The sequence below is a fragment of the Rutilus rutilus genome (assembly GCF_951802725.1).
Source record: "Rutilus rutilus genome assembly, chromosome: 2".
NCBI lineage: Eukaryota > Metazoa > Chordata > Actinopteri > Cypriniformes > Leuciscidae > Rutilus > Rutilus rutilus.
Genome location: NC_140210.1, coordinates 60,397,628 through 60,409,079, shown reverse-complemented (window position 1 = coordinate 60,409,079; position 11,452 = coordinate 60,397,628). Strand labels below are relative to the sequence as shown.

Here is an 11,452-nt window from a genome sequence, read left to right as displayed (position 1 = left end):
GTGTGTGAGTGTTTGTGCATCATCCTCCCTTTGAACGCAAGAGTGTGTGTGTGTTTGTGTGTCTGTGTGTGTGTGAGTGTTTGTGCATCATCGTCCCTTTTAACGCAAGTGTGTGTGTGTGTGTGTGTGTGTGTGTGTGCATCATCCTCCCTATGAACGCAAGAGTGTGTGTGTGTGTGTGTGTGTGTGCGTGCATCACCCTCCCTTTGAACGCAAGAGTGTGTGTGTGTGTGTGTGTGAGTGTGTGTGCATCATCCTCCCTATAAATGCAAGAGTGTTTGAGTGTGTGTGTGTGTGTGTGTGTGTGTGAATCATCCTCCCTATGAACGCAAGAGTGTGTGTGTGTGTGTGTGTGTGTGTGTGTGTTCATCTGAGCTGTGATTGGTCTGTCACCGCTCGTCAATGTCAGAATATTTGAGATGACCAATCAGATCACAGTAGGCGGGCTTAATGTTCACAGAAGCTGCTGAGCGCCAGTTTTAGTCCCCGTTTACACGAACATGGTTATTTAGAAACACTGAGACATTTCCCTTCGTTTACACACAAACGGAGAATTCGCGTCTGAAAACGATTCTTTCTAAAAACTCCGGCCAGAGTGGAGTGTGTGTGTGTGAGTGGAGATTTTGGAAAACTTCGTTTGCATGTAAACTGAGAAAAACTGAGTCTTAGGGAGCCGACGTCACAGTATGTGACTATTTTGGGGATTCTGATTGGCTAACGTGAGCGTGAGCTTCTCGTTACACTGCTCTTGACGGCATAGACACAGGTTTGTGTAAACTAACACTTCTCTGAAAACTGACAGGTGTGCACGATGTTATTCTTGAAAACGGAGAGGGGTGAAATGTCCGTTCATGAAAATAGCCGGCCAAGTGTAAACGTAGCCTAGAGCGACTCGACGCTTCAGTTTATAGTCAAGTGCGAGGTAAGATGTAAGTAGCTAAACTAAACATTTCATATTTGACAGTTTTTTAGGTCATAAACGTTAAACGAATGACAAATAATCAGGCAAACTAATAAACTTTTGTCTAATTTCGCCAGTTTGAACTGAAAACAGGCCTAGTGACGCATGTAATAATGGGTTTACTGTCATCGTGAGGTGATAAGAAAAATTAAAGCCGTTTTCATCATGTTAGGCACAAGATTAATAATGAATGTGTACATGTTGAGAATTAATATAATACAATTTGTAGCCTTCAGCAAATAATAATAAAAAAAGCTCAGCTTTAGGAGGGGAAGAGACAGGGCACTAATTGTGTTTACATCGCAACTGAGCTCTGGTGACTCACATTCGCCCATGAGTCTATTCAAACATTTTTTTCAGAAAGTGCTGTCAACTCTGTGCCACAACACCAATGCTCAGGCTGCCAAGGCAACTGCAAAGGGCTGCAAATATAAATGGACCGATGGAAATTGGAAACCGTTGTGCTGTTTAATATATTTTTTTATAACCTGTGATCGTTTTTTTCAGGATTCTTTGAATAAAAATATGTTTTTTATATACAAAAAAGTTTGGTCTCTTTTTCTTTCTTCTCCATTTTTGGGAAGATTTCTATTTTAAATAAATTCTGTTCTTTTTTTTATTCATCAGTGAATCATTCATCAGTTCCTCACTCTTTGTTCAGGCTGCCTCACAGCACCTTGATGGGCCATTAGCCATTGGGGGAGTGTCTTTAGTCACACCCCTGGAGTGAATCACATTAATATTCATGGCCCACGCATACAGCTGTGCTAACACAAAAACTGACATGCAAAATTAAAATTGTTATATTGCCATTTGTGAAAGAGTGATCAGAATGATTTTCACATCATTTTGTAGAAAAAAATCTAGCCTACAAGAATAGCAATTCAAAAGTCTTATGGACAACTATTCAGTGTGTGTTAAATGGCCTTATTGCGGTGACAATGTTTTTCCCAAAACGTACTAACCAGGCATAATATTTTTTTTCTATAAAATGCAAACATGTACATCCATTTTGCTCACATATTATTGTAGCAGAGTCTGTGCTGAATACAGCACAATTACATGTTGGCTAATGGTATGTTGTAAGTAGCTGAAATAAGCACAAATGTCAGGGCATGTCAAAACATCTCAAGGGCCCCAAAAACACCTCAGACCCCAGAGGGTTAATATGAGGGAAATACACATGCGTGACAAAATTATATAAAATAACTTTTAGGTGGCAAAATATTTTTGAGTAATTCTGTGAAATACACTGCGCAAACCAAAAGTAATACTACCCACCGGATGAAGAAGGGTTGGCTCTCCAACAGAACATTAAATATTTTTAATTTTTATTTTTTGTGTTCGCATTGAGGAAAAAACAGCGTTACGGACGGGACCGCTCTGAAAGCGGCACTAAAAGACTGCTTTGAAACATTCACAGAGACCTCAAACAGAAAGCATAAAGCCTGTCTTTAAATTTAATTTAATTTTGTATTAATTGTATCTTAATTTTAATCTGTTTCATCAACCAATTGCCTGGATTTAATACATAAGATGTAAATATAGTAGACAATAGATAATCCCGACACGGAGGCGCCGGCACGTGAACTGGAGCTCGTCTCATAAATAAACCGAAACTCAGCATATACGGTGGCCTACTTGCCTTACAGACCTGAGACATATATAGAAAGCTTGAAATGTCTACTTTTAAACAGAACAATTCAAAACGAAATAAAAAAGACTGTTCTGCTCTCTGCTTATGTAATCTGTATGAAATGTGCATTTCTCTCTGGCGCGTTTACTACTGCGAAGATCGCAAGTCAGCATCGTCAACTTCATCTTTGCAGCCGACACTGACACAGAAAACACTTGTTTATTAATAAACAATTAAAATGTCTCCTTGCTATTTTTGACATATTCATAATCATTACTTTTGCCAGTTCTTTGTGACAGCTTTTAGGAGCTTTATTGGCAGCGCCACCCTTACATGTTACATGAATGCGTCACCACCGCATCAGCACCGAAAACATTTTTTTCTTTTTGGGGGCATTTTGTTTGTGTTCAGGCTTTATCAGTTGTCTTTAGGTTAATGTTTCAGTTAACAGTTTTTCAGTTGTTTTCAGTAATTTTCTCAGGGCTAGGCTACAGGAGCAGCATCTGTACTCTCACGGCTGTAGATGGTAATGTTTTCTCTTGGTTCATGTCAGTCAGTATGAATTAATTTTGATATACAAGTCACACCTGACTATAAGTCACAGGACCAGCCAAACTATTTAAAAAAGTGTGAATTATAGTCAGCATCAAGCACATTTTATGTTTGTCCATCTGTGCAAGAACCCCCTTTAAGCATGCACAACGTTTCAGATAGTATGTCAAATGTAAACACATGATATGGGGAAAGAACGTGTAAACGGACGGTCAAAAAAAATATTGGATATAGGCAACAAATCAGAATTGGGCATCAAGACCTGCAGTGTAAACGAGGCTTGCTTGTCCCACATACTTGAGTATCTGCAATGAGCAGTTTGTATCCTTCAGTTTGTCAGAGAGCAGCTTGACTCCTGATTCTCCTGGGTGATTGTAGCTCAGGTCCAGCTCTCTCAGGTGTGAGGGGTTTAAACTCAGAGCTGAAGACACATAACCACAGCCTTCCTCTGTCACCATACAGCCAGACAACCTACAGACACACAGTCAGATCATCTACAAAAACACACGACTGGCAGACTGTAAATAATCTCTTATATGTTCTTTTTTCAATTTCAGCGGACAAATATATACTTTTATCAAGGCAGAAATGCTTCTTTACAATAAAACAAAAACATATACGTCAATACAGAGACAGCATTATAACCCATCATGTCTACCAATGGTAATTGAAATTAAATACACAAGCTTATACAGATGTTTTGTGTTTTACACAAGAACAAGGGGAGCTATTACTTATAATTATTAAAAAAACATTAACTTACAGATCATTTATGCTTAAAAAAATGTCAGTGTGAATTGGTTTTATATAATCAATACTTTTTTTCCATATTGAACAAATGTATTCTATCTGGGCTCTTAAGGAAAAGAAAATATTTTCCATCACATATATATATATATTAGAGGTGGGCATAGATTAATTTTGAAATTAATCTAGATTAATCTAGATTAAAATGGCTCATTTGAATTCTGCCGAAGGCATTCAGAATATGTGTGCTACCCAAATAATGACTATAAAAGTAAGTCTTTGAGAACGGGTTTCTCAAGCCAGGTGGCGCATTAGACCAGGGGCTCATCTCCTGTTTCCAAAATGCATCACAAACTGCTTGAGAAAGCTGTTCTACTCATAGACTGTAAAAGGTTACTACTGTACTGTTACCGTCCGTAGGCAACATTAGGTAGGTCTATGTTATTATCAACTACTATAGGCTATCAATTAGGGATGGGCGATATGGCCTAAAATCCATATTGTGATATACATTGTAGCCTCTTGCGATAACGATATATATTATAATAAAACCATTTCAGAACAGGTTACACAGACCCTGCTAAAGAACTGCTAAATGTATTTATTTATACATTTTTTTTTTTTAAAGGGTGTATGTAGTTTTGAGAACATATATGTGCAAAACTGTAAGTATACAACATAATTTTGCAGATAAATAAAATGTAAGTACACTAGCTGCAGAGACTTAAGTAGGTCTAATGTTTATTATGGCTTGGAGTTTATGAAACCCCAAATTTAAAATTAGAATATTGTCTAACTGATGTTTTTTCAGTTAAAAAGAAACACAACAACGATTCTTAAAATCGGGTGCAGACAGAGATTATGTGCTACACCACTAAGATATATTGGGAATATATTGGGAATAAGATATACAGTGATATGTTTCATTTTGAATTTGAGGTGGTAGAACGGATTAGTCATGTGTTAACTTATCGAACTGTTACCCCACACACTCTGTCTATATAGTTTGCTGCTGCTCGTCGGACGGCTGAAATCTGAACCAAGTCCAAATAATGGATGTTGCACTGATCTTTTTCACCAGCTTTCACTTTCAGTAGTTTACTTAAGATGAAGACGAATATGATGCGTTGCAGCCGGGTGTACCTTGCGGCCGCGGATAGCTTGTGTAGTATAGAGTCAGCTCCCAACCCAACTTGGAGAATAGATTAACGGCGATATTTTTTTTATCGCCCGATAAGAGTCTCACGTTAACGCAGCACGTTAACGCCGATAATGGCCCACCACTAATATATATATATATATATATATTACTGGCTGCCAGAAGAATTAACATCAATTTCTTATCCAGGGTTCCTGCAGGTTTCAGTTAGTCAAATTTAAGACCTTTTTAAGACATTTTAAGACCATAAAGATTGAAATTTAAGACCTACACGACGCATTGCCAAAAAAATATTCAAATCAAAGAATTCATTTTATTTCAATGAATTCAGTAATTGAAAAAGCATTAACTTAATTTACAGATAAAGCAATCACATTAGTAACCTTCCAGACCCAACAACGCGTGTCAGAGAAAAGAACAGAATCAGATGTAATTTTTTTATAGAAAATTGTACTTTGCATATTATAGGCCTACTGTAAAAACACATAATTAGTTGATTTTAGTGGATCATAACTAGAGATGAAATGGCATGAACATTTCATTTAACTATTATAGTGCCAGAAATTACCACTGTTATCACAGAATCCTGTTCAAAAAGTGCTAATACTACACAATGAAATCAATTCACCAAGTTTTATGTCGAAAAACAGCAAATAACAAATAAAATTAGCATCAATACGCACTAACATAAACATTAAAATAATACAATTAAAAATGATAGCCAGATTTTTAAAGTGTCTTGCAACATGTGATATACTAACATGTACAAGTTCAAATAAAGTTGACAAAAAAGGTTTTTATAAAAAGATAAACCTCACATATTTCAGACTTTAATTTATCTTTTTTGACTCATTCTTTTTATAAAAAATGATTTACTGACATTTACAATACAGTTTAGCTTATCTTTTATTATTAATAGTAAAATTCGGTCCGATTTTCCCGTGGCGTCTGTCTATGCAACCATGCACTGCGCTCTCCACAATGACAAACGTTTTAGTGGCTAATGGATTTCCACCGCCGAAAAACGCTTGCTGTAGCTCTGCTACAAGATTTATTTACGGAGAAGAGAAAAACACCCGTAGTGTTTGGGTGCACCCGCATCCTTCATGTCTTTCTTCATGTCACTGCGCCTGGAAAAAAACGAGCGCGTCGCTTCAGTTATAAGCGTGCTTACCGCGCTGTCCGCGCGCCTACATTTGAATGAAGTTGAGCGCGAAAAAGACGCGATATGTGAACTGCCTCTTGGCGAGCGACTTCGATTCTTTTTTGCTACTTTGTAATAACTTTCTGCGGCCAGCGTTTCTGGAAATGAACGAGGGTAAAATCTTTTTTAAGACCTGACTAAATGAAATTTAAGACCGCGGATGAAAATCTGGCTGTTTTTAAGACGTTTTAAGGCCTTAAATTTAAAGTTCAGAATTTAAGACTTTTTAAGACCCCGCGGGAACCCTGTTATCAATGTTATTCCACCCATCAAAAGAAATATTAGCCAGATATAAACATTCACAATTACAAGGAATCATCACCTCAAAAACAGCTGCCAAATTTCATTCAATCCCTTGACAAAACTGGGTTAATTTCTGACATCCCCCAAAAATATGATAATGGTTAGATTCCCTTTACCACATAATCTCCAACAGCTAGTGCCTTTGTATCTTTTCTATGTTGGTGTGGTAAATCTCTTATATATTCTTAAATACCTCAGAATCTGCAGCTGACAGTGTGGGCTCTTCAGTCCATCAGAAATAATCTTCACTCCTGAATCCTGCAGGTCATTGTTACTCAGGTCCAGCTCTCTCAGGTGTGAGGGGTTTGAACTCAGAGCTGAAGACACATAACCACAGCCTTCCTCTGTCACCATACAGAGAGACAACCTACAGACACACACACACACACACACACACACACACACACACACACATCGACATTATGAACGGCAGACTGTAAATTATCTCTCATAGATAATCTTATCTCAGATTAGATTGGAACAATCAGAATAATATCCAGTTTCATTTGACTTCTGACCTATAATGCTGCCTGAATCATAATCATACACTGTTCGTTCGCTGGCCAGAGGAGAACTGCCCCCCCCCCCCGACTGAGCCTGGTTTCTCCCAAGGTTTTCTTCTCCATTCGGCCCTGATGGAGTTTTGGTTTCTTGCCACTGTCACCTTTTTTCACCTTTGTTGCCATTGGCTTTTGGCTTGCTTAATTGGGGACATTTAGTTTAACGTTTAATTTAGTATTCAAATTACTAAATTCTTTTGACATATAAGAGGTCTTTGTACCGGCAAGTTTCACTGCTTAAAACGTCCTAAAAAAAAGACAAAAAGACAAAAAATGTATTCAACCAAGCTCCAAGAATGGCTTGTTAGAATATTGTGGGTTTTGTGACGTCACATGGGCAAATACATTCGCATCAACAAAGAGTTTTTGAGTTTTTTCAGAGAGAGTTTGCAAAGAAACTTGTGCAAAGATAAAGCAGCAACTGTATTGGATCTGACAGCAGCTCGATCTCAAAGCGAAAGTATTTTGATTAAAAAAACGTAAGCAGTTTAATAATTCTTTGTCTATAAATGACCGTTTTATACGGGTGTTTTCAAAAACACAGGGGGGGCATTGATACTTTTTCCTATGCAGTGACATTTTATAACACTGGTGTTTACTGAGAGCCGCCGCTTGAACACGGATCATTTCAGAAAGAGGGTCAGAATGAGGTTGGAAAATCTTTATTCAGATTTATGGATTATTAACCCTCTGAGGTCTGAGCTGTTTTCTGGGCCCTGGAGGTGTTCTGACATGCTCTGACATTTGTGCTTATTTCTGTTACTTGTGACATTTTCATGGCTAAAGTCTAATTACACTGTATTCAGCACAAACTCTGCTACAATAATATATCAACAGCATGTATGTAAAAGTTTGTAGTTTTGAGATAATGACATTTATGCGTGGTTTGTGAAAATACAAAAAAAAATTCTCACTGAAATAAGGCCATGAAACCCATACTGATTATTTCTTCACAAGACTTTTGAAAATTGTATGACATAGCCTAGAATATTTGCTCTAAAACTATGTGAAAATCACCCTGACTGCTCATTCAGAGAAGACAATATATTGATTAAATTTTTTTACGACGTGTTTTGTGTGAGAAAGCTCTATGCGTGAGCTCATTAATATGTATGGATTTCACACCTGAGAAAGACAAAGACCCTCCTCCAACTGCCCTATTAGGAGCTATCAGGCCCCTGTCATTCTGAGCGACCTTGCACAATACTGTAAATGAGGAGATTTAAAAAAGAATGGCTTTTAGATTGTTTGGATTTATTTACACAACATAATCCAAATAGACAACAAATGGCAAAAAAGCACTTATTGAAAGACAGAGACCTTTGTGCCATTCCTAAAAACATTGTACATACCTTTCATTTCCAAGGTGTTTGATTTTCACTTTACCATGTTCATGTTCCAGAGACTCATGTGAATGTTGAAGTCGGCAGGACTCAGTGGCATCTGGGCCCTGAAAAAAAAAGTGAACATACTGATATCAAGAGAAAGGCCTGCACGATTTTGGAAATAAATATTCGATTTTTCTGGTTAAAATTGCTTTTTAAAATTCACAGAATACACACACACACACACAAATGTTTCCAACAATATATAATATAATGAACACCAGGTTTGTTGTGCCTTGTAGGCTATGCGCAGTGCTGGGTAAAATAATAATAACAATAGATAGCAATATAAATCTTCCAAAAGATTTCAGTAACAACCAAGCTAGAGAAAAATATATTGATTATCATGTTACTTCAAATGTTTCCATTCGTTATGATGATATGAAATGAGATAATAGTAAAAACATGAAGCTGTTTGGTGTGTTTTGCTTTTCAAATTTTCAAATGAAACATTCAAACGCGATCGCGCTGCAAAATATGATACATTCAAACGCCATCGCGCTGCAAAATATGATACATTCAAACGCGATCGCGATCCAAAATATCAAACATTCAAACGCGATCGCGCTCAAATATAAAACATTATGGTTACCATACATATCTACGTTTGACCAGATATCCACACACACAGTAGGCCTAACAGTAAACACGGGTCTAAATATTATAATATTCCCCATATATCTAGCAACAGTTCAACTGCAATGTGACATTTATGCAACAATAACAAACTAATATGTAAGAATTTCTTACCTTAAATCTTTCTTGTCTTCAAATCGCATTCTTCTTCTTCTGAGGTAGCCTAAATCCAATGTAAGCTCACGGTGCACCTAACTCGACGAAAAGTGAAGTGTTTTGGTGTTTTGTTTTTGAGGTAATGAGCGCGATCGCGTTCCATGTGGAGATTTGCATGTGAATGTCTTTTGCGCTCGTAGGCGTGGCCAAATTAACTGTAATGAGCAAGCGTTTGAGAAGCTGGACATCTTGTTGGTTTTATACAAATTACTTAAACAGAGAATATTTGTTTTCGTTTTGAACCCGATCGTTTTAAAAGTACACACTTAAATGTTTATAAAGGTGTATAGCTCATTAATGTGTGACAAGTATTCGCTGAGTTTTGTTTCAGTTTATAGACGTGGTCAAGAAAAAAAAGTTCACCGCGACGGAGAGGCAGAACGCACACCCTGTTTATTTTCTTTATTTTACAAAAGCACAATGTTTTGATTTGATTGTAAGTGGACACATACAAAAGTAGAAATATCACAGATTCTTTTTTTATATTTCTTTTTTTCTGTATGACCATAAATGATGGAGTAATTTAAGTTTATAGTTCTACAATGTGGAGAAAATCCAGCAAAACGTGGGGGCGCGTTTGCCGACCTCAGAGGGTTAACAGTACAAATCGGGGGTGCCAAACTCAGCTCCTGATTAGCTGTATCAGGTTTGTTTAATTAGGATTGAAGCTAAACCGTGATCCTCTAGGGCAGTGGTTTTCACACTTTAACCCTCTGGGGACCAAAAACGCGCCCGCGCGTTTTGCTCGTTTTTTTTTTTAGCAATGAAAAATAAACACAAAATGCTCTGTTCATTTTGATCTTTAATTTTCGTGTTATACATCAATCGATCCTGTTCAGTTTCTATTTTTTTTCTGTATACTCACAATAAAAATAAAGTGTTTTGCTTTTTGACAAATAAAGAAACTTTAACATGATGCGATTTCTGCCTTCTCTCTTTCAGTAAACTCCCATTTGAAACGCGTTCGAAAATGATCTATAACTCCGCGAAAATTCAGTCAAACAGGCAAACAGACCCACGGGCATAAAGCTTGAGATCGCAGCTTTTAAATGAAGTCATTTATATATAAAAAAAATATTATCAGCTTCTGTAATCTGTATAAAAAGAGAGCGATTCCAGTCGAGCTCATTGACTTTAATTCGTTCACGCCTACTCACGGAGCGCGCTATTCACAAGATAATGTGCTAAGCCATCTATGCAAAACAGGTAAACGCCCCCAAGCAAATGCATTAAACGCTTCAAGTTTCATCATTCAGTCACCTGCACGTTGGGAAGATGACACGGTACACCGGTGCGGAAGCCCTTCAGCTCGTCCTGGATACTAGCGACGGACAGTCCAGATTTTCATCAGAAGAGGAGCGCGACTACTCTGATGACGACCGTTTGTATTTTGAAGAGTGTCTTGATCCAGCCGTGGATAGAATTTCGGATGAGTAAGTATTTATTCTTACTTGCATTAGTTGACAAGCTATTCAAAACATGAGCTTACATATTATACTGGGTGGACTTGCCATCCAGAGTATTGACATTTGATATCTACCTATATTCAACACGATCTAATGAAAGTGCATATCTATACCATGTACCACGAGTTCACACTTACATATAATTTGAAGGGGTAAAGTTTAATGCGTATTTGGCGTGCTGTACTCCCAGAGTACTCCCCCAGTATTTAAGTGTTTAGGACTAGAAGCGTGGAGAAGGGGTGGTGGAGGGATGCTGCAAAAACTGTCAATGGAATGAGGTGAGACTGCTGAGTATATATACACACCTCTTACCATTGATTGCTGTGTGCTCTCCACCTGTGTTAATTATCTGAACGTGCTCCTCCCGAACCTTGTTAATAAAACATCATTTAATATATCGTACCATTTCAACGTCAAAAATGTTTTGTTTTGTTTTTTTGTGTACATATGCTACACCCCTTGGTTAGGAAATTTGTATTTGTATGTGTAGCCTAGCAGTAAATGATATGTTTAGATCATTATGTATGAAAGATAGAATTTAGAAATTATTTTAGAAAGGAGGCCTAGTAGGTGTTTAGATTATATTTTGACTATATAAATGCTGCCTCATTATCATTAACGATGCATGCTCGCAAATATCAGTTGTAAATGTGTGTAAATGTGCTGAAATGTGTAAATATACCCAGT

At 37.3% G+C, this 11,452-nt stretch overlaps 1 protein-coding gene across 1 annotated transcript in view; it reads right to left on the bottom strand.

Annotated features, from left to right (window-relative positions):
* The window catches only part of LOC311286238 (NACHT, LRR and PYD domains-containing protein 1 homolog), a 49,991-nt gene that overhangs the window by 23,320 nt on the left and 15,219 nt on the right, over window positions 1–11,452 (bottom strand). The window contains exons 4-5 of the mRNA XM_084402356.1: window positions 6,756–6,929; window positions 3,447–3,620 (exon numbers count right to left, since the gene is read on the bottom strand). Coding sequence (XP_084258482.1) covers window positions 3,447–3,620; window positions 6,756–6,929 — 348 coding nt within the window. The remainder of the gene's footprint in view (window positions 1–3,446; window positions 3,621–6,755; window positions 6,930–11,452) is intronic.